General features: G+C 40.0%; 1 protein-coding gene across 4 annotated transcripts; it reads left to right on the plus strand.

The window, feature by feature from the left end:
* Positions 1-19: 19 nt before the first annotated feature.
* On the plus strand, positions 20-19,375 carry PWP1 (PWP1 homolog, endonuclein). 4 transcript variants are annotated; one of them, XR_004843183.1, is made up of 15 exons: positions 20-403; positions 2,124-2,278; positions 2,707-2,792; positions 5,044-5,140; positions 6,735-6,845; positions 7,613-7,740; positions 9,125-9,198; positions 10,941-11,037; positions 11,944-12,005; positions 13,852-13,963; positions 14,971-15,061; positions 15,905-16,026; positions 16,469-16,574; positions 17,315-17,761; positions 18,774-19,375. XR_004843183.1 is itself a non-coding variant. In XM_035903289.1 (15 exons), the coding sequence occupies exons 1-14, from the start codon at positions 396-398 to the stop codon at positions 17,428-17,430; spliced, it is 1,365 nt and encodes a 454-aa protein (XP_035759182.1). In that variant the 5' UTR covers positions 20-395; the 3' UTR covers positions 17,431-17,454; positions 17,534-18,757. The 4 variants fall into 4 exon arrangements, 2 of the variants coding, with proteins under 2 accessions (XP_035759182.1, XP_035759180.1); XR_004843184.1 differs by having other exon boundaries at positions 19,011-19,375; XM_035903289.1 differs by lacking the exon at positions 18,774-19,375 and having other exon boundaries at positions 17,315-17,454; positions 17,534-18,757.
* The last annotated feature ends 284 nt before the right edge of the window (positions 19,376-19,659 follow it).

A 19,659-nucleotide genomic window follows, 5' to 3' on the forward strand; every position in this document is an offset into this window, starting at 1 on the left:
AGCGCGGGTTCCGCCTGAGGCGACTGCGTCAGGTGAGCCTGACGTCCCGGGAGGGTCCTCTGGCCGGAGAGTGAAACATCGGACGGGGTCTGCCCGGCATTCGTCGTGGATACAACGTGGGTTGTGTTCCCATTGCCGTTCTTCAGTTGTCAGCCGTGTGCCGTCAGACTGGCAGAGCGTTTCAGGTGAAGTCTGCAGGGACCCGCTCGGCGCCCCGTCCTCGCTGGAGCTGCCGTTCCCGCCTAGAGTGAGGAAATAAGAAGTTGGGTTTGTAACCATGGGTGCTTTGGAGATGTGGCAAACTGAGATGGAAGTCCCAAATCGACTGAAAAAGTGGATGCTGAGGGTGAGACGTTGCCATCAAAGCGAGTCTGGAGGCCACAGCAGAGCTCAGAATGACTCGGTACTTATGCTTTGGCAAAAAAGGCAGAGCGTTGCTCAGGGATGTGTTTATGGTTCGCCTATGAAACGGGAGACATCACAACCCTCCATTCAGCACTAAAGGCCCTTAGTTGTGTCGTGTTAAGTTTTGTCACCCTGCTTTTAAGAAAAAGGTAAATAAACTTACAAAAAGGATAACAAGTGACAGATTTAGGAAACATAATCTATGGAAGACAGTAATTTATGGAAGACAATGGCTCTCTAGAAGAAGATGAGGTATTGAGGTTTTACTTCATTTTTGTGACACTTTTCAGTTAGATGCATCCATAGATTTTGGCTTCTGATTCTGTTTCGGCTATGTAGGGTGCGTGGTTACACCACAGTATGTATGACTGAACAGATGCAACAGGGAGCAGTAAAAGCCTTATAGTTGGGTGAATATTATCCATCCGATTTCTATTAGATGGGTCTGTGACTTTATTGCTGAACAGAGTGTTTTGTCCCAGAATGTGTTTTGTTTTTTAATGGCTCCAAAATCATCTTAAATGTTTGGAAGATTCTTACTTTATGTTAATTTCTTAACCAATTATGTTTAATGTTTCTGTTATCTGTGGTGTTACTTGTTTCACCTTTATGTGTGTGAACTTTTGGGGTTTTGAGCGGATTCCTTTCTCTTGCAATTTTGAAAAGATGGAACAATTTGAGGTGCTGTTTGTTAGTAATTGTGCATTCTGTTAAATTTCAGCGTGGAAGTTGAAAGACCATTCTTAACAACCAAAGGGGTTATGATATCTTTATAACATCTGGTACTTTGTAGAATTTGTTACAACATCAGTCCCTTTTTTTCCTCTGCAAAGATCACAAATCAGACTCAGCTTTAGAATCTCTAAATTATCTTGCTACCAGTTTTTACACTAGGAAAAACTGGTAATGTGAAGTGTTTATTTTACTGAACACATTATAAAAATAGGTTTCCGATATTTACTTTAGAACATATCTATGAGAACTGTCATGGCTCATTGTTGCCTGGGGATTTTGCATGCAGAACAACAGGAATACAGTAGGGATGCGTTCCTATAGGGCACGCTCCATTGAGACATCTGAGATGTCTATTAGTCCTCAGCCAACGTTTAATGTACTCTTCCTTTGACCGAATTACTTGCGTACGAAATTGTTGCCACCTCAGTTCTGAGTTTTCTGGATATTGCATAGTTTACCCCATAAGAAGTGATCCACGATATGTCCCTACCTAATGAATTTTCTGTTGTTTTTTATTCTAATGTAAGTATGGGAAGTATGAGGAAATAAGGTCTTAAAAATCTTGAAGAAATGCCAGAGTCATCACACATGACAGGGCCTGTGGGTGGGGAAAAAAAAAGGAATGAATAGGACACATGCAAACACACACAAGTGAGGTTGAGAGCATTGTATCCACAAAAAAGTGTAAGAGAAAGGGATTGAGGCACACGTTTAACTCTGTTGAGCAAAATTTGTGCCACATTTTGTTGTGAAGACTTTCAAGGAAAAACTTTCTCTGGAAGCCTGAGAATAATGGTGCCTTGTATTTTGGGAAAAGATAGGAAAGGAGTGAATGGATTTCCAAATTACTGGCATAAAGACTTGAAACCCATGTGAACAGCCAGGATTGTGTGCTGAAATCTCATTAGCAGCCCCCTAAGCAATTAGCTGGAAGCATTTTAAATGTCTGTCACAGTTTCTCAGGATTGTGTGTCTTTAAACAGGGATGGTGCTGATGGTAGCAATGAAGGCCAGATGACAGATGGCATGAATGTAGCCATTCCTGACAGAGCTACGTCTTCTCATAAAAATGAAGACCTGTCTGATGATGAACTGGATGAGTATGATTTGGAAAATTACGATGAAGAGGAATACGTAGGTAAGAAAAATTTAAACAGCCGATATACAGTGTAAGTGAAGAACCTTTTCACTACTTCTTGTTCTTAAGACATTAGTATCCTAAAGCTACCCAGTGCTATGTCTCAAATGCTGGAAATTCACATATTTAATTATTTGCCTGTCCCAGTTTCGGAAGTCATGTAGTGAGTGAAACAATTCAGTGTCCCCCTCCCTGACACTAGAATCGAGAGCAGTGTTGGAAAGACTGTCACTCCCCCTGCTGTAGTGCTGGAGCAGAGCAGCAGAAGTCCCTGAAAGCGCTAAGCAGTTTAGCTTACTGCGGTTCTTACATTTGCATTTAGCCTGCTCCTGATACGTTGCAATGCAGGTAATACAGGTGTTGGTACAGGAGTTTCTAACTTCATCTGTCATTGACATGAATAAAAACGTTCTGAAATTCCCATCTAGGTGAGATAAAACTTGGAGACACTTTGGCTACTCTGGCAGTGTATGGGAGTAATGATCAGGATCCTTACATCACTCTAAAAACCACCGTAAGTACTGTAAAAATGTTAAATATCTTGAAACAGCATAAACTTAAAAATCAGTTAAATTTTCCACACTGCCTTAGGTTCTGTAAGTGCTTACAGTCCTTTTCCAAAGGTGTGCCAGTTTTTTGATCATATGGAACTCTTTTTCTTTTAAAGTTGCTTTGTGCAGTCCCCTCTGTATGTGCTTTTTTATGTTTAAGTCAAATGCTAAGGCGAACTGGCTTCTTATTTAAGCGACATGTTTCTTCTGTATATGGAGGTGATTTGTCACCTGTCTACTAGGACCCAGAAAATACTCGAAGAAAAAACAAATCTCAGCATCTCAGGCCACTAACGACCCAAATTAGAAAACTTCCCAGATTGCAAGACTCTCACACCTTCCACTGGTTTGTGGAAGAAACCAAGCTGAGGTGGACTCAGGCTACGTGTCAAATTAGCATGAAGAAATAAGTCCCTGTTCTTAAACATATATGCACAGCATTCTGTGTAGGTGACTGTTTCTGCCTATACTAGTTTCTACCAAGTATCAGATGGGGAACATCTTTGCAGGAGCTGGCTTTGTAGGAGCTCTGCTAACATTGGTATTGCCTTAGCTAGCATATTGGGTGCCTCTTCAGAAAAGATACGGGGAGACTCCAGAGAATATCCAGCAGTTTAGTTGAGAAGGATATATTGCAACTTTTAATTGTCTTAATTTACATGGAGAGATGACACAAATCAGTTCCAAGGTGAGGTTGTGTGAGGAGAGACAATGTAATCTAGAGAGCAACTAGGAGAGAATGTGATCATCTGGGGCAGGGTGATAGAGTAGGTGAATTTTTGAGACCTCTTCTAAGCATAAAGATTCTGAGATTTTTCTGGGTGCTGTCCTTTCTATACTATTTTGAATTCTTTACAAAGCTGGTAAGATTGAAAGAAAAAAGTAGCTGTAGGCTTCTACCACAGCGTCTGTTTGTGTGTCAGGGGACTTTGTCAAACATGCGTGGTCTCAGACGAAGAGTTGTTATGGTGACTTCACATACTGAAACGAGCTCAAGGAGGAAAGCGTGTGCCTTGTCTTTAAAATAAGTTCACTTGCTATGTGCATTTTGGGGCCTTCTATGTTTTCTCTGCATTCCACTGACTGGTTGTGATTTTTCTTGCTCTTGTGTACCAGGAGAGGAGAGAAATGCTTTAAGAGTGATTTTTATGGTCAAAGAGGTATTCACACAGGGATTTGGGGAGAATATGAGCTGCATTTATTCTGTGTCAGAAAAGCTAACTTCCAGACATAAAAAGTGAACACCTTTTTCTCAGGCCTTTCTTCCTACGCTCAAGTCCTTTCCTCAGATTCTGAAAGAGAATACTTTTCAGTGCTTCAGCATGCATTTTATGTTGTCTTTTGGTATTTAATACTAGTACTGTAGCTGAAGACTACCATAATGAAGTACTGTGGAGCATTAAGTTGATTAATTCAAAGAATTGCAGTACTTGATAGAATTCAAGTATTGAAAAGGTGCTTGAAGTGAATAAAAAAGAAATTAAAAGCTTGCAACAACAAGTCCAAAAACTCTGGTATGTGTTGTATATTTGAAAGGTGGTACTCTGTTTGTGTAAGACTATTGACTTTTTTATGTACAGTTCTTCATTTTCCACTAGCAAAAATTCCCTGAATGCCATCCATTCCTCAGTGACAATGAAAATTAGATCAGAGGTTACATCTGTTCTGGTATAGCTGAGTGCCAGTATAGCTGTAGGCAGTACTTTTCTGGAAATATTTTCCAGAAAGTAGACAATGCTTTAATGCTCTTGGAATTGCTTCGTGGATGTGAGGAGCAGTTACAATATACTTATTGTGTAAAAAGTTGTTACACTACATACACGCTCAAGGCATGAGAGCGCAAGGGAAATACGCCATGTATGTGGGCTCCTGGTGGTTATTCACTTTCTAGCAACGAGCTGCATTATGGTAGCCTCAAAAGATAGTTTCATATTTGGTAATTAAACGTCTCTCTAAATCCACCTAGGTCCACATAAACAGTCCTTCAGTCTGTACAATAACTATTCATTCTCCCCATGATTGAGTCTGGTTCCTGTCTTTCTCTGTTTACCACCATAAGATGGTTTTAGGTGGGTGGGCAGCAGGGTGTTGAGTTTTGAGTGTTTTCCGGTATGGTTAAAATTTCTTACTGATTCAGCCCTTTGCACGTATGTAGTTTGGTGCCTTTATGTGCTTTGGTTAACATCCGTTGTCCTCTCTTTTTTTGCTGTTCAGGATCAATATGAACAGGAGGACTTCTTGATTAAGCCCACCGATAATCTTGTCCTTTGTGGCAAAGTTGATAAAGACTGCTGTAGTTTGGAAGTCCATGGTAAGTAACATAGCATTTGTTCCTTACAGTGAATTTAGGGAATATGTCTTGCCTGTCCTGTTCCATATGGCTGTGTAGAAGGCGAGGAGGTGTTTTTTTCAAAGTTTTTTTTTCTCTCCATCTGCCGTGTGTTTTGTCCTCTTTCCTATGTTATGGTGCTTTAGCCACTTTCCAGAACTAGAGTATTTAATGTGGAGTTACTGTTATTTAGAGGATAGTTTGCCCTTATCAGACTGCATAGTGTTTCCTTTCCTTATTTAATTTCCAGTGACACTCAGAAAATACTATGGCATTTTTATTTGCTGAACATATGATCTGTCTTCCAAACAGTCGTCCTTTCCATGTCATGCAAGATTCCTCGAGTGGTTTGTTGCTGTTTTCTTTTTCCTTGTTTTCTTCTTGCTTCTTTAAATGTGCTTTCCACTGCTAGGAATAGAAGAATCAGCACCTTTATCATCTTAGTTTTAGAAGAGATGATCTGTAATAAGGTCTGAACACCAGTTGTTCTAGAGGTGGGTTTAGTTTTACTGTGTAAAAGACTTTTCTGTTGCAGCCAGGAGTACTACCGAGTGTGCTGAAGTTACCATCTTGTCGTAGGGTGGTTCTTTGGGGGAATTGTTCTGGCTACTTCTGCCATGGCACATGTTTCTGCAAGCAAAGTATTCTGTTTTAAGAAAACAGCAAGACAAAAGTGTTCGAAGGCATCTCTTCAGATACCAGCATCTGGCATTTTGTGTATCTGGATGTGTTTACAAATTTTTTTAACTGTGTTATTTTCCCTGTATAAACTTAAGAAACAATAGCACAGGCTTCTGCAGTTTCTAACATTGGATAGCCCTGTCTTAGTTAATTACTAAGACTACTTAGTTAACTGAAGAGTTTAGTCAGTATCTGAACGTGTGTCACAGGCACTTAAAAAAGGCACAGTGATTTTGTGTGCATGATTATACCATTTTATTAAAATAATTAATGGGTTCAATCTGCTATCCAGTTAGTAAATTCTTTTATTATAAGGAGAAAAATAGCTGGCTAAAAGGAATGCTGTGTTTAGGAGATGGTTGCTTTACCAGAAATCTTCCTGTACCTCAGTTGGAACCTGCTAAAGGTAACTTCATCTGACTTCTTCAGCTTCCTCTAATTTGAAAACTGTTTTTTTTTTTACCTTAATTTCCCCTTTGATTGCTTCTGGATTTACTTCCTTTTTTAAAAATTTCTGATTCTAATACGAATGTCTAAACCTTCATTGATGTATCCTGATGTAGAAAGCGGTGGTGGTGGATACAGAGCATCTATTTTGAAGTGATATTACAAAGTAGCATAGTTTGCTAGGAATAAAGTGTCTAACCTTTACTGAGCTTGTCACTTCTTTATCTAAAATACACAGGAGCGTGTTCGTTTCGTGTAATTCTGTAAGGCATAACATTAGTGCTTGGAGGCTCTGGCCTCTACACTAAAACTCTGAACACACAATTTACATTCTAGATCTTCTTGACAATTTCATGTTTGCCTCATCTGCTTTTGCAGAAGTGAACTGTTTACAGTTGCTTGCTTTTCCTCTTCACTGATGTCTTGTATATCTTCAATTCTTTTTCAGTTTATAATCATGAAGAGAGCTCATTTTATGTACATCATGATATTATCTTGCCTGCTTACCCTCTAAGTCTGGAGTGGTTGAATTTTGATCCTAGTCTTGATGGATCACTAGGTAAAGTACAAAGGATACTGTAAATGTCCAGTTAAATAGTTTTTGCTTGAAAAGTATATAAATGTAATGTTGTCATTAAATAATTTCCTCTGGTGGTACGAGCAAAAATAAAACCAAGATACTAAGATGGAAAAACTGAATATAAGGTTGTTTTTTTTTTTTTCTGGTTTGGGGATACAGTCATCTTAGGATGCTGCCATAACAAGTGATTTGACTAAAATGCTGGGTTTATTACAAATAATTAAGTAATTGTCAATTAGCAGACCAGAGCAAGGTCTTCTCTAATCTGCTTTATTTTCCATTTGCAACTGAAAGGTTGCTTTTGTTCACAGTCATTATGGCCAATGCAGTTGGTTAACTGTAAAACACAGCAAAATTTATATATATTTATGTATTTAATAACCTTTTTGCTGTGTTTTACAGATTTTTTTTTTTTCCATAGCACAGGGAATGTGTTTTGGGTTTTTTTTTTCACTTAAAAGACCAAACAAAACATGGAGCTTTATACAGCTTCTTTGAACAGTTACTTGTACTGAAGAGGAAGTGTATTGGAGAGCAAGTAAGTTTTTTTCTGGCAATATTTGCTGTCAGTTGGTATTTTTAAATTGATCCTTGTCAGTTATAATCATCAAACATGTTCATACAGAAGATTCTGGAACATAAGTATAAGTTTTACTTAATCAAAGAAATAAGCAACAGCTGGATTGCCAAATATGCTGTTTCATAACTCTATATAAATGTGTTTGTGTTTGGGTTTCTGCTTGTAGGAAATTATGTTGCAGTGGGTAGCATGACCCCCGTTATTGACATCTGGGACCTTGATATAGTAGAATCCTTAGAACCAGTCTTTTCTCTTGGAAGCAAGAAAGGGAAGAAGAAAAAGAAAGTAAAGAAAGTAAGTATTGCAAAATGGTTTATCTGGTTGGATGGAGGAAACATAGAGCAAGGATAATGTCATTATTACTTTTTTCCTACCCTGAAAAAGCATAGATAATCTGGTTTAATTACATCTGTCACGTTGAAAGATGGTGTTTAGACAGGTTACAGAAGATAGTGCCGTGGTCGACTGCAATAGGTTAAAATTAGTGTTTTCCTGTGACTTGGAGAGTTGAAAAGGCGTTGGGCAATAAAGGACAAGGTTGACACTAACAAAATAAATTTACTCAGGATTCACCTCTGTTAGCTTTATCTCTCTAAAATTTAAGCATATTTTAAGCTAGTCATCAAGATTGTCTAAGGTGAATGCGTAGAGACACCCCCAGAGAATGGCTCAATTTCTTTTAGCGGACTGCAGAGAAAACCTTAACTACCAAAAAGGAAGACTGAGGTTTAGACTGGATGCTAAGTTACGTGAGATGCATCTGACCCTCACTGTATGCCTGAATGCATTGTTGTGATTTGTCCAAGTTCTTCGGAATGTAAAAGAAACGTGGAAGATCATATAGGTTAAAACTTCTAGATATTGCTTATAGTAGATGCTTCAGGAAGTGTTTAAAGACTCCCTAGAGTATATAGGGAAGGTGAACACTGGGTATATAGCTAATCTTGGTTTCCCAAACGAAGGAGCGCTGTAGTGTTAGTCAGCTAAAGAACCACTCTGTGTAATTGTGAAGGGGGTTTACTTCTTGAGCTCTCAGACTTTCTGGGTTTAAGAACAATAGAAAAAATATCCTTGGAAAGGGGACTTTGTTCTGTGAAACTTGCTTCTGAAAAATCAGTGAGTTATCAGAATTGCAGTTGGAGATACCATTCATAAATGTTACCTCAATTTGACATGCTAATTGTTCTCGCTGTGGACAATTAAAGCCTGGAATTAAGAACAGAAGAGGAATGGGGTGGCTTATGGGTGGTTTCCAGTTTCTGTCCCACTAAACTTTGAAGCTTAAGCATTTTAAATTAGAATTTGTAGGAGCTGGCAGTTACAAGGACCTAAAGGTCAGTTGGGAGGAGGGAGAGGGAACTTCCAGGAGTGTTTAGAAAGAAGCTGAAGAAGCTGCACATTGGCTGAAGACAACGACATTTCTTCTACTAGCCTGAAGGGTGTAACCAGTTCTGTAAGCCCCACCAGCTGTGAATGGAGCAATATGAGATCTGTGGTAGGAGGCAAGATGTGGGTTCTGCAGAAGCAGTTCTATCAAAAGCCTTGTTGCAACAAGTGAGAATAATTTAAAACATGAAGTTGTTTGTGAAGGCATCAAGGAGTTCATACTACTGTGTTGTAATGCTTGATTTCTGTTGAAGCTGTAATTTTCAAAAGTATGTTGTGTCTGCATATACAGAGTTTATCTTCAGAAGAGACAGTGAAAGGACATACTGATGCTGTGCTTGATCTTTCATGGAATAAACAAAGCAGGTAAAGAATACTTGAACAACAATGGATGGTTACAAATTTGTATACTTAATTAGGCATACATTTTTCACGCAAATCCAAAATCTTAGGAAGTATTATATTGAACTTGAAAGCAGTGCTGAAATGAATCAAGTCTCAAAAATATGTATCCCCCCCCTTTTTTTTTTTAACCAGAAGTCTGAATTTATTCTTTTTTTTAAACCTGTATATTGCTGCAGATCACTTTTTATTTGCAAGTTGTCCAGATGAGGGCAGGGCTAAGGTGGGTCTAAGCCATTTGATATATTGGCTACATTGAGGTCAGATGCACAAATAGGAGAAGCAGAAGGGCTGCCCTGATCTGTGCCCATCTGCCAATGACCTAAAAGACCATTTCAACAGATAGAAGTAGATTTATAGAAGGAACTCCTTGCTATGCTGTTTTTTTCTCTCTGGCTTTTGTGCCAGAGCTGTGAACAGAAAAGAGTGTAAAAGCCCTGATAGCAGAGTTATAGAAATGCCGCTGACCCTTGGGTTATCCTAGGCAGAGAGAATTCCCTGTTGCCTAAATGAACTAGCAATGAAGTGCTGCTATTGAAGCAACACAAAGCTGGCTCGTCTTGGCGGAGAGGTCAAGGACTGGAAATAAAGATGCTGCTATTTTTTATTGCTTAGGTGTTCTTTAACAGTTCAGCTGTCAGAGGATCCTCAGCATGGGCCCTGAAACTGTTCTAGTCAGACACAGGCTGATTTTTTTTAATCTCTGAATTGTCTCTGAAGATAGAGTCAACTCCGTGTACTCCTGATGAGCAGGTGTAAACCTTTGCTTACAATGCTTTGTTATCTAGATATGGAAGAAGGAAACACCCACACAGACATGCAGAAAATGTACAGTAAATGTAATTTAACGGTTGGGCTTGATGATCTTAAAGGTCTTTTCCAACCTAAACAATTCTATGATTCTACAGAAATTGCACTCATAATTTAAAGTGCATTGTCTATTGTTCTTAAATTACGTGTATGCACAGCGTGTGGTAGTGATCATCCCATCAGCGTTACAGAAGAGTAGCTTTCAAGTACCTCAAAACAGTTGTCTAGTGACAGTGTGGAGACAAGTCACTGAAATGTACAGCTACAATAGTTAAGTGTCTGGAATGCATAATTCTGTAATGTGCTGAGTTACAAACTCATTGATACTGGTCGATCTTTCAGGAAATAAAGCCAGCCTTGAAGTGGGAAGCTTAGGGGCAAAACAAGGAACTCCTGGCAGCAGCTGTATTTAAACGTTTTTAGTTATTTTTTTTAAGCAAGACATACTGTGACAGCTCTCTATAAATAACTTTCTGCCTGTGGGTCATAATGATGTTACTGTAAAATGTTCTCATAGCCTTCACTATGCATATTCTCAACTTTCCCTTGGAACAGTGTTTGGGAGAACAGTGTTTGGGAAAACAGTGTTTCCAGGAGAATGTTAGCTCTTTCAGTCAGAAACACTTGGTTGGTAATAAAAAAAAAAAAAAAAAGGTGTGCAGGGAGCAGTTTCAATCAGAAACAGCATAGTGAGGTAATAGAATGGTATTAATTGTACTGTGTATTTGACAGGCCTTTTGGGAATGTTTTCAGTTTTTTTCTGATTAAATTTCGAAACTGTATGTTTATTGCTTTAACACAATTGGTCAAATTTAAGTTGAAGTGTGGGATCTGCAAACTAAAGTGTTTGTATCTGTATAAAGATTTTTGAAACTTATTTTCTCATCCTTTATCAGGAATGTTTTAGCAAGTGCGTCTGCTGACAATACTGTGGTTCTGTGGGATATGTCTGTGGGTAAGCCAGCAGCCAGTCTGATGCTGCATACAGACAAGGTATGTAATAATTGATGTTTCTTCCACTGTAAAATATAGAGAAAAAAATAACTGCAGTTTTTCATTTAGCTGCTTGGTAGTGAACCCTTAGAACAACCATTCTGTAATTTTCTAACAACTGTGCAGAATTCTTTGAATTTCTGAAGTAGTTGCTTTGGCAAACAACACCCTATTTGCTTTTAAAAATGTCACTTAACTTATCCTGTAGAAAGTTTGCAAAGATTTACAGCAGTTATTTTAAAATGCCTTTTGTGTGGAAGCCCTGATGGTTGGGAATCTAATAGCTATAAGCTCCTAAAAAGAGATCTCTGAGCATAGGTCAAACTGTAACTCTCTCTTACAGGAAAGAATGCATGTCAGTTACGGTTTGTTCCAGATACGAAAGGTTTAAAATAAATGATACTGAAATACCATAGTGATGGGTACTTCAGAAACGAATTAATCCCATAGTAATTAAAATGTGAAAATTAGTTATTAATAGCTGTAACCTTATTTTGCTGTTAACAAAGTCACTGCCCTTGGCAAACTCCCGATTTTAATTTTTTGCTAACATCTGCATTTTTCCCCAAACTGGAAGCAGCTATTCTTTTACCTCCTCTTTTGATTTTTTTTTTTTTTTTTTAAATACCTAGGGCAGAAGGGGGGCATGTGGTTCTGTTCAGTTACATTATATTGCAAAATATCTTGTTTCCACTGGGTGGGGGTGTTTGCAATAAAAATCATGTGCATCTCTGGCACTGTTTTATGAAAAATCTGAGTATCAACAAGCTTAACAAGAGAGGGTTTTGTGGGAGAAATGTGCTGGTTTCGGGGATGGGGGGTTGGTGCTCTGTTCTAAGGAAGTTCCTGCATATGTGTGTTATATCTCAGTGCTTATTTTTTAAAATAAAATCTTCTGTTATCTAGGTCCAGACAGTGCAATTTCATCCGTTTGAAACTCAGACCCTTATTTCTGGATCTTATGATAAGTATGTCAGGGTAATATTTTCAAATGTTACACGTAGGGAGGGTATTAGTATTGAATTAAAGCCCATTAAGTTGCCTCATGTTTTCCTTTTCATTTGCTTATAACTGTGCCAAATTTGAGTAATGCTATTATTTTTTTTCCAGTAAGGTAGCCAGGTTTGTAAGTGGCCAAAATATAATTTTCCTTACCTCTTTCTCAGGAGTAGCCAAATCCTTTAACCATCTGGACTGGCATTTTCTGTGCCAGGTCTGTTCCAAACTGACTTTATTTCTTAATTTGGCCTTACAGCATTTTCTGCGTTGGGAATGTGTCACTGGTCCTTCTTGCAAAAACTTGTCAAGGTTTTGCCAAACTGTAAGAGCAGGGTGGGGGCATGAGGGACTTTAAAAGCCTAGTCCACTCCCTACAGGCTCTATTAATAGGCATGCTATAGCCAAAGTTTAACGGGCTGTCTCCCGTGATTGCAGCTTGGAGATGCTGTGAAATGGTTTGTGTCTGCACACTTAAACTAGCTCTGTAGCTCCTAGTTTTTATAAGCCCTGCCAGCCCAAAAACTTCCCCTCCCATCTCCTAGGGGTAACTTTTTAATTTTGTTCTATAAACACAATATTTTTATATATTTTTTTTATTCTTTGTTATTCTATTTTTCTAGTTTTCTATTCATTTTTTTATTCTTCTTTCTTTTATATCAATTTTTTTATTACTTTGTCCTTGTGTTAAAGTATTTAAAGACTTGTCAATCTTTAGCCAAGCCTTTATGTTCTCTGGCTTGTATTATGCTCTGCTACATCTGCTAAAGTAAAAGTGTTGGAGCCAAAAACCTTTATTGTTGTTAGGAACCTGCTTCTGTCCACTTTCCTCCCCCTCGACTTCCTTCCGTAAAAATAAGCAAAAAGTCCAAACACTGAGACCAGCTTCTCGGTCCCTTTTTAGCAAGCCCTTTGATCCCACTGACACCTATAAACCGGTGTACTGTCGCTTATGAATTATAGACTGCCTTTGTGGATTTTTCCTGTAAAGCTTCCCAGGACCACAGGCTATTCAATGGATATTGGCAGGTACCTTCATAACCTGAAAGTCAGACGGTTCAAAATTGCGTGTGCACTAAAACTGTTGTTGTAAAATGCCTGGTAAAAGAGCTGAGAAATATAGATCGCATTTCTTTGGCTTTAATTATGGGATGGAGTGGGAGTGGGTTACACTGTGGATGTAAATTGTGGTGAGATGTTGTGAGAGTGACATCATCGCTCCTTTCTTGCATTTGCATCCAGGGGCTTTTTGAGCTGGGACAGATTCTGCTCCCACTGGGCTAAGCGCAAGCCCATAAAGAATCCCAAAGACCCCACTAACTCCCATCTGCTCTTTCTCTTCTTTGGAGCAGTGTTTCCCTCACCACTTGTAAAGATTAATTTTTTTTTATTAAACTATATTTGAAAATGTTTGTGTATGTATTGCAAATTGATTTCCTAATTAGTGCATTATTTTGAACAGTCGTTACTTGAGTTTACTGAAGCCTGTTCATAATTAAGTGATATATTTGCATAGTTATGGTCTCCTGTATGATAAGTTTCTCATGTATTGAGAGCAAATTAGAGCTCTGTTTGCTGAAATGGAACGGCCGTTTGTAACCAAGATGAAACTTTGAAGCATATGGAAAAACCTTGTGCTTACCTGAGAAATTTTCATCTGTTATTGGAAGGCTTTATAGTGAAGTTGTTGCCATTTTAATTTTTGAATTGTAGTTCACATTGACCTTCCATGCATGCCAGTGGTAAAACAAACTTCATAAAGTATTCTGCCGTGATTTTTTTTTTTTTTTCATAATTTCCTATCACTTTTTCCCATAGATCAGCTGTGCTGTACGATTGCAGGAACCCACAAGATAACCATCGAATATGGCGGTTTAGTGGTCAGGTTGAAAGAGTAACCTGGAATCATTTCTCACCTTGCAATTTCTTAGTGAGTACATGCTCTTCTGTTCTTGGTCTGTTGACTGTTGCCATGTCATTTAACCTGGTTTTTTGTGTTCATAATGTTTCTGAATCATATAATGGACCTGTTGGACAGTTGTACTGTTGGCACTGCTTATCTTAAAAATGCAGTTTGTGGGAGGATGGTTTAAGTCGTTTTTTCAACAAGCGTTCCAAGACCAGCTACTTATTTGGTATCTCCATGATGACAGTACAAAAGCAATTGATATTGATGCATTTTTACTCCTGAGGTGGCTTCTTTGCCATGCTGATACAGTGTTCAGTGGCTGGGATATATTTTCCTTTGCATAGCTGCTGTTGTGTTTCATGTAATGAGGCAACTGCAGCTGAGAACAAAGATCCTGAATATTAATTCAGTGTTTCAAATAAGCGCTAGAGGGCACCATCCTCCTAGCTGGTACAGAGTAAAAATACCTTGTTTTTGTCGAGATTTTTATAATAAAACTTTTAAATAGAATTTAAAACCAAATCTTTTTATTATTTCAGTGGCTCTCTAGTTCTCTGTTGCTTTGTGTATACAGCCAACAAAAGCAGTTGCTCCATTCTGTTGGGTTTACGATGTGGATCTCCCTCAGTATAATCACACTTAGCTTTGCACCTGGCTATTACACAGCCACAGGATGGCTCCAGAAAGTTTGAACTGACAGTTAAGAGGCTAAAGGCTCTGTATTTCATTGCCTAACGAGAAAGCCATCTTAAAAATACAATTGAAGAAATTCGTATAGGATTGAGACTTGCATGTAAGTCCCTGCAGCGTAGTTTAGGTAGGTAGAATAGCTCGGGCACCAGCTGGGTGGAGTCTGACTTTGGGGATGCAGAACTGTGTACGCTGTGTGATATGCCCTACCCAGAAGTAGTGTAAGCCTGTCTCAAACCACAGGGAACTGGTAGAGGGTGGTGGGTATTATTTCACAGGAGCTTCTTTCCAAATGAGTGACTACGGCTGTTTGTTTTTAAAATGTTGTGGTTTCTTAGGCAAGCACAGAGGACGGCTTTGTGTACTGTCTGGATGCTCGGTCTGATAAGCCACTGTTTACGCTGAAAGCTCACAATGAAGAGGTGTCAGGTAAATTGCTCGTGCCTTGTGTTTGTCCCCAGGGGGAGGGACTTCTGGAAGACGTCTTTAACAGATACAACTGAGGTGGTAGTGATTCCTTGCTTAACAGATGGGAGTTGTGCATGCACGGGTAGCTGGTGCATGAAACAAATCTCTGCTGGGAAGCCATTCTAAGCAAAGTATTTTAACAGCTGTGAACTTTTCTGGGTGACTATCATGAATAAGCATGTCAAAACTTCACTTGGGGCACGCTCCCTGTGGTTTTTTGGGTGAGGAAGAACAAAAGCTATGCAATCTGGTCCAGGAGTATGAACTGTAATGTTTACCTCCTGTAGCCATAATTATTTTACACTGATGTTCAGTCTGGAGGTGATTTAGGTATGGCGCATGGGAAGGTTTTCACGCTGCCTCCTTTAGGCTACTTGCACTATTTGATCAGCTTAAGAGCTTCTAAATAGCAACTTGAAGCACCCGATCAGGTGTCCAAAATGAGATCGTATGAATATGCCCCATCGTCTTGGACAGCTAAAGAGATGGTCTTTGGCAAATAAACGAAGAAAACTACCTGGGGAAGCCAGATTATGTGAAGTAAGGAGCAGAACGGTGGCATCTTTGCACTGTTACTGTTGTGGGATTGAGAGACAAAACAGGCCTACCTGAAGTCAGTTTGCTCTCACTACGGGGAGCAGTGGCAGCGTGAAGCTGCCATTAACTTTTTGCTCCTTTGCACTGGAACAGAGTTTAGTGCGAGGAGGTTATTAGGTTTGTTCTCATGACTTCAAAACATATCCTTGTCTCTGTGAAATAGTGGTCACCTGGCGCTCTCACACTGCTGCGCTCTTCATCTTCCAGGGCTACAACTAAGCAGTCAGATCAAAGGGTGCCTTGTGACATCATCTGCTGACAAATACGTGAAGATTTGGGATATCCTGGGAGACAGACCAAGTTTAATCCACTCCAAGAATATGAAAATGGTAGAGTAATATTAATTTCTTGATTCCAAGAAGGTTTATATATCAACTGTGTCTGCTTAATCTTTTGTCTAACTTGGATCTTATTTTACAGAATGTAACATCTTTTAGGGGGGGAAAAAAAATCACATCTCTGTTTTCTGGGTAAATCATGCTCATTACAGTGCAGTGTTCAGTTCAACGTGTAACTGGCAGCCTGCTTCAAAGCCTCAGACCTGAGCACCAGGTCCTCCAGCGTGTACCCGCCAGGTTGAAGACAAAGATGTGATTTACTGTTTGTAATTAGCAGCTGTTGACTTTAATTTTGTGTCTTTATAAAATAAGCTTCCAGAAACATACAGAGCTTACATTTGTTAAAACTTGCTCAGTGAAAGTAGTTTCAGATGACAAATTAATTTTAGGATGATACTTTAAAAAAATCCTCCTCTTTCTGCCTCCCTCCCAGGGTGTTGTATTATGTGCAGCTTGCTGCCCTGACTTCCCGTTTGTTTTTGCCTTTGGAGGGGAGCGACAAGGGCTGCGCGTTTGGGATATAAGCAAGATTGCTGCAGGTAACGTTCTCATTTCTCTGAATCTGGTGGTTCTCCCCTTGCCCCCAGGGTGTATTTGTATATTCAGTAATGTACTGTGGCTCCAAGAGAAACGGTAGATTAATTTTTAAATACCCCAAGACTGCGTATGTGTTCATGTTTTCAGCTTCAAAAAATGTGGTGGTTTTTTTTCTAGCTTGGAGAACTGTGTTTGCCACATGATTTATTTTCTTGTAGCTGAAGTATAATGCCTTATTTCTTGTAAAACCTGTGTTTTACTTTTTTCTTAATGTTTCTGGTGTAATCAAGTATCACATGCTTGAGTACCTGTAGGAATAATAGTGAGGACTGGTTTTGATTGGTTGTCGTAGCTACATGTAGCTAAATGGCATGAATTTTTGGAGAAGGCTTTTAAGAGCTTGGTGGAAACCGGAGAGACTAAAACCAGAAATAAATTATTTAAACTTAATGGTTTGCTCTACAAACTCATCCATTTCACAGTACTTAGGTACAGGAATTATGCACAGGGAAACCCCTAGAGATGCTCTGGGGGAGAAATAACAGGACTTGTAATTTCAGTATTGTATGCGGGAGATTGTTCTGACACGGAAGCTGCAACTCCCGACTTGGGGTAAGGGGGAGAGCTTTAAAACTGCACCAGGTTAGGATTCCCATTCTGTGATGCTCACCGTGCTGTACCTGCTGTACTGCTCTTGCCTGTGCAACAGTAACATGCGAGCGATCCCCTCTCTCTGTTGCAGTGAATGAAGTTTTTGGAAACAGAGAGAGACTTGTTCCGGCCTGTGCCAGCTCTGTGGCTTGCAGCTCTGTGGCCAGCAGTAGCAGCAATGATTCAGAGACAGCGATGGAATCGTGATGGACCAAACGTCACAACATCAAAGTAATTAATGGGACATTCCACAAATCCCCCTGTTCGCTGAGAGTTCGTAGAAACAGCTCCAGTGTCTTGCAATCTGCAGGGTTCTTCATCTCTGACAAAGAAACACGGTGATGTGGTTAAGCTCTAAGTCAGCAGTTCTAAGTTCCTGCCTCTGTTACCAGCTTTGAAAGATTAAATCGCTTGCTTTTGCCTGAGATTATGATCCCTGAAACAGGGGCCACTATGTGTGAAGTTGATACATCAAGTGAAATAGTCACTAGAAAAGCGTCCTGCTGCTACCAGAAGTTTGCTGGATACTGCAAAGAAGGTAAATGTCTTCTAAAGGCATAAGGAAAAATACTTCAGACAACAGTTGTGTAATAAATAAACAAAAGCTGAGTGAAATGACAAGTATAAATAGGTAGTTTATCCCGAATTCAAGGCTAGATTTATACAGATTTTAAAAGTTCTTCTATGTAACTTTTTTTAAAGTCTTAAGAGCATTCCGTGGGCAGTAGGTTAGAGTGCCTCAGTAGAATCTGGAAATGTACCCGTAAGGCCTCAGATCACCAATATCAAACCAGAAATATCCCAGCTCTATCCCATCAGGATCAAGGGTTTCTTTTCCCTGGTCCCGCAGCACCTGAAGCTTGTTGATGTTGCCTTTTCTTCAAGCTCCGAAGGTAACACATACATAAAGAGCATTTGAGCTGAAATAAGGAGCTGTGGCTCAGAAGAGGGTGAGAGGCTGTCAGGTCACAAAGCGAAGGTAGGGATCTTGCTGGTCACTGCCACCGGTGAAAGCTGTCCATGTTACTGCTCATGTTCTTAACTCCTCCCAGGCATTTCTGCCTGACACCTGGAAGGCACAGGGGAACGTTTTGAGTATCCGCCTAACCACTGACTTCAACGCTTCATTTATAGCGTCAGGAACCTAGTCAAGGAATGTGACTCAAACAATTGCCTCCCATTTAAAATGAACACCCGAGTGCCTTACCCCACGCCAGAAGTTAAATGATACCTTTACCCTCCTGTGAAATGCTTCCCTCGCTGCGTACTGGAAGGTGTCCATTGAAGTGCTGCTGCTGCTGCAAAAATAAAATGCCCTGGGGTATTAAAGCCACTGATATCCAAGCAGCACTAGCGTCAGCGGGTGTAGTTGACAGCACCTTACCACTGCTTTCCAGCCCAGCTCACGGGAACTCATTCTGGTGAAGTAAAGCAGAGACGTGGTATCAAAACTGCAGGTGGGGAAAAGGCAGGGCTGCAGGTTCCCTTCCTGTCCCTTGGAGGTAAGCAAGTGGCTGCTGGCAAAGCCAGTAGCAGGGCTCTCTCTGCAGGAACCAAGGATATTTGGATGTTGGGATTCCTGCCTCGATCCTTCCTCTGCCAAGCAATAGCGAACAATGTGTGGACAACAACTGACTAACTGCTTTTGAGATGGTGAAAGCACTAGAGCTGCCTCTGTTCAGGTGCTCTCCACTGAGAAGCTGCAAATTTTTCAAAGCTTGCATCTGAAATAAATCTTTCATGTTAAGCTCTTTGAGGGCAGTAATTTCTGTTCTCTCTGCCTCCAGGTATTAATTGGCACTGGAGCTCTGGAAGTTGCTTTTTGTTTCAGGAAGACACCGTGTTACTGGAACAACACATCTTTCCCGTGACTAAACAGCATCCCTGGGCCTTGTCTTCCTGGAGCTTTTTAGTCGCAAGCTGATCCCAGAGGGCAAGCACTGTGCATTTTCAGGTTTGAAGAACGCAGGGAAGTACAGCCTCCAGGGAGCGGAACAGCTGAGCTTAGGCCACTTCTTAGGGCGAGAACTGGAGCCTCTGTCACAAGCAAAGCTCCAGCCACCTCGATCAGAGAACAGCGCTCCACTTACTCTTCTACAGCACAGCCAGGAGCCACACAGTAACTCTACAAGGTTTAAAGCTGCGCCTGTTCGTGGAGGCGTTCCTACCCATACCTTGTCCCAAGAAAGCTTGGGAGAGGCAGATGATGAAAAAGTGGTGTTACTTCTCTCAGCATCCTTCTCGGAAAAGAGGCAACTGTTTCAGAGTGTGTAAATTAAAGAAAGAAAGAACATTAGAAAAGAGCCACATTTTTTTATTTTTTTTAAAAGAAAACAACAGACTGAAATACATCTTGATTCCATAAATAGTATTAGCAGCAAACCCTCCCATCACGCTAGGTGGTAAAAGGTTTACAGCACAAGCAGTAACATACAT

The sequence above is a fragment of the Egretta garzetta genome, unplaced genomic scaffold (assembly GCF_000687185.1).
Source record: "Egretta garzetta isolate BGI_Z169 unplaced genomic scaffold, ASM68718v1 scaffold51, whole genome shotgun sequence".
Taxonomy (NCBI): domain Eukaryota; kingdom Metazoa; phylum Chordata; class Aves; order Pelecaniformes; family Ardeidae; genus Egretta; species Egretta garzetta.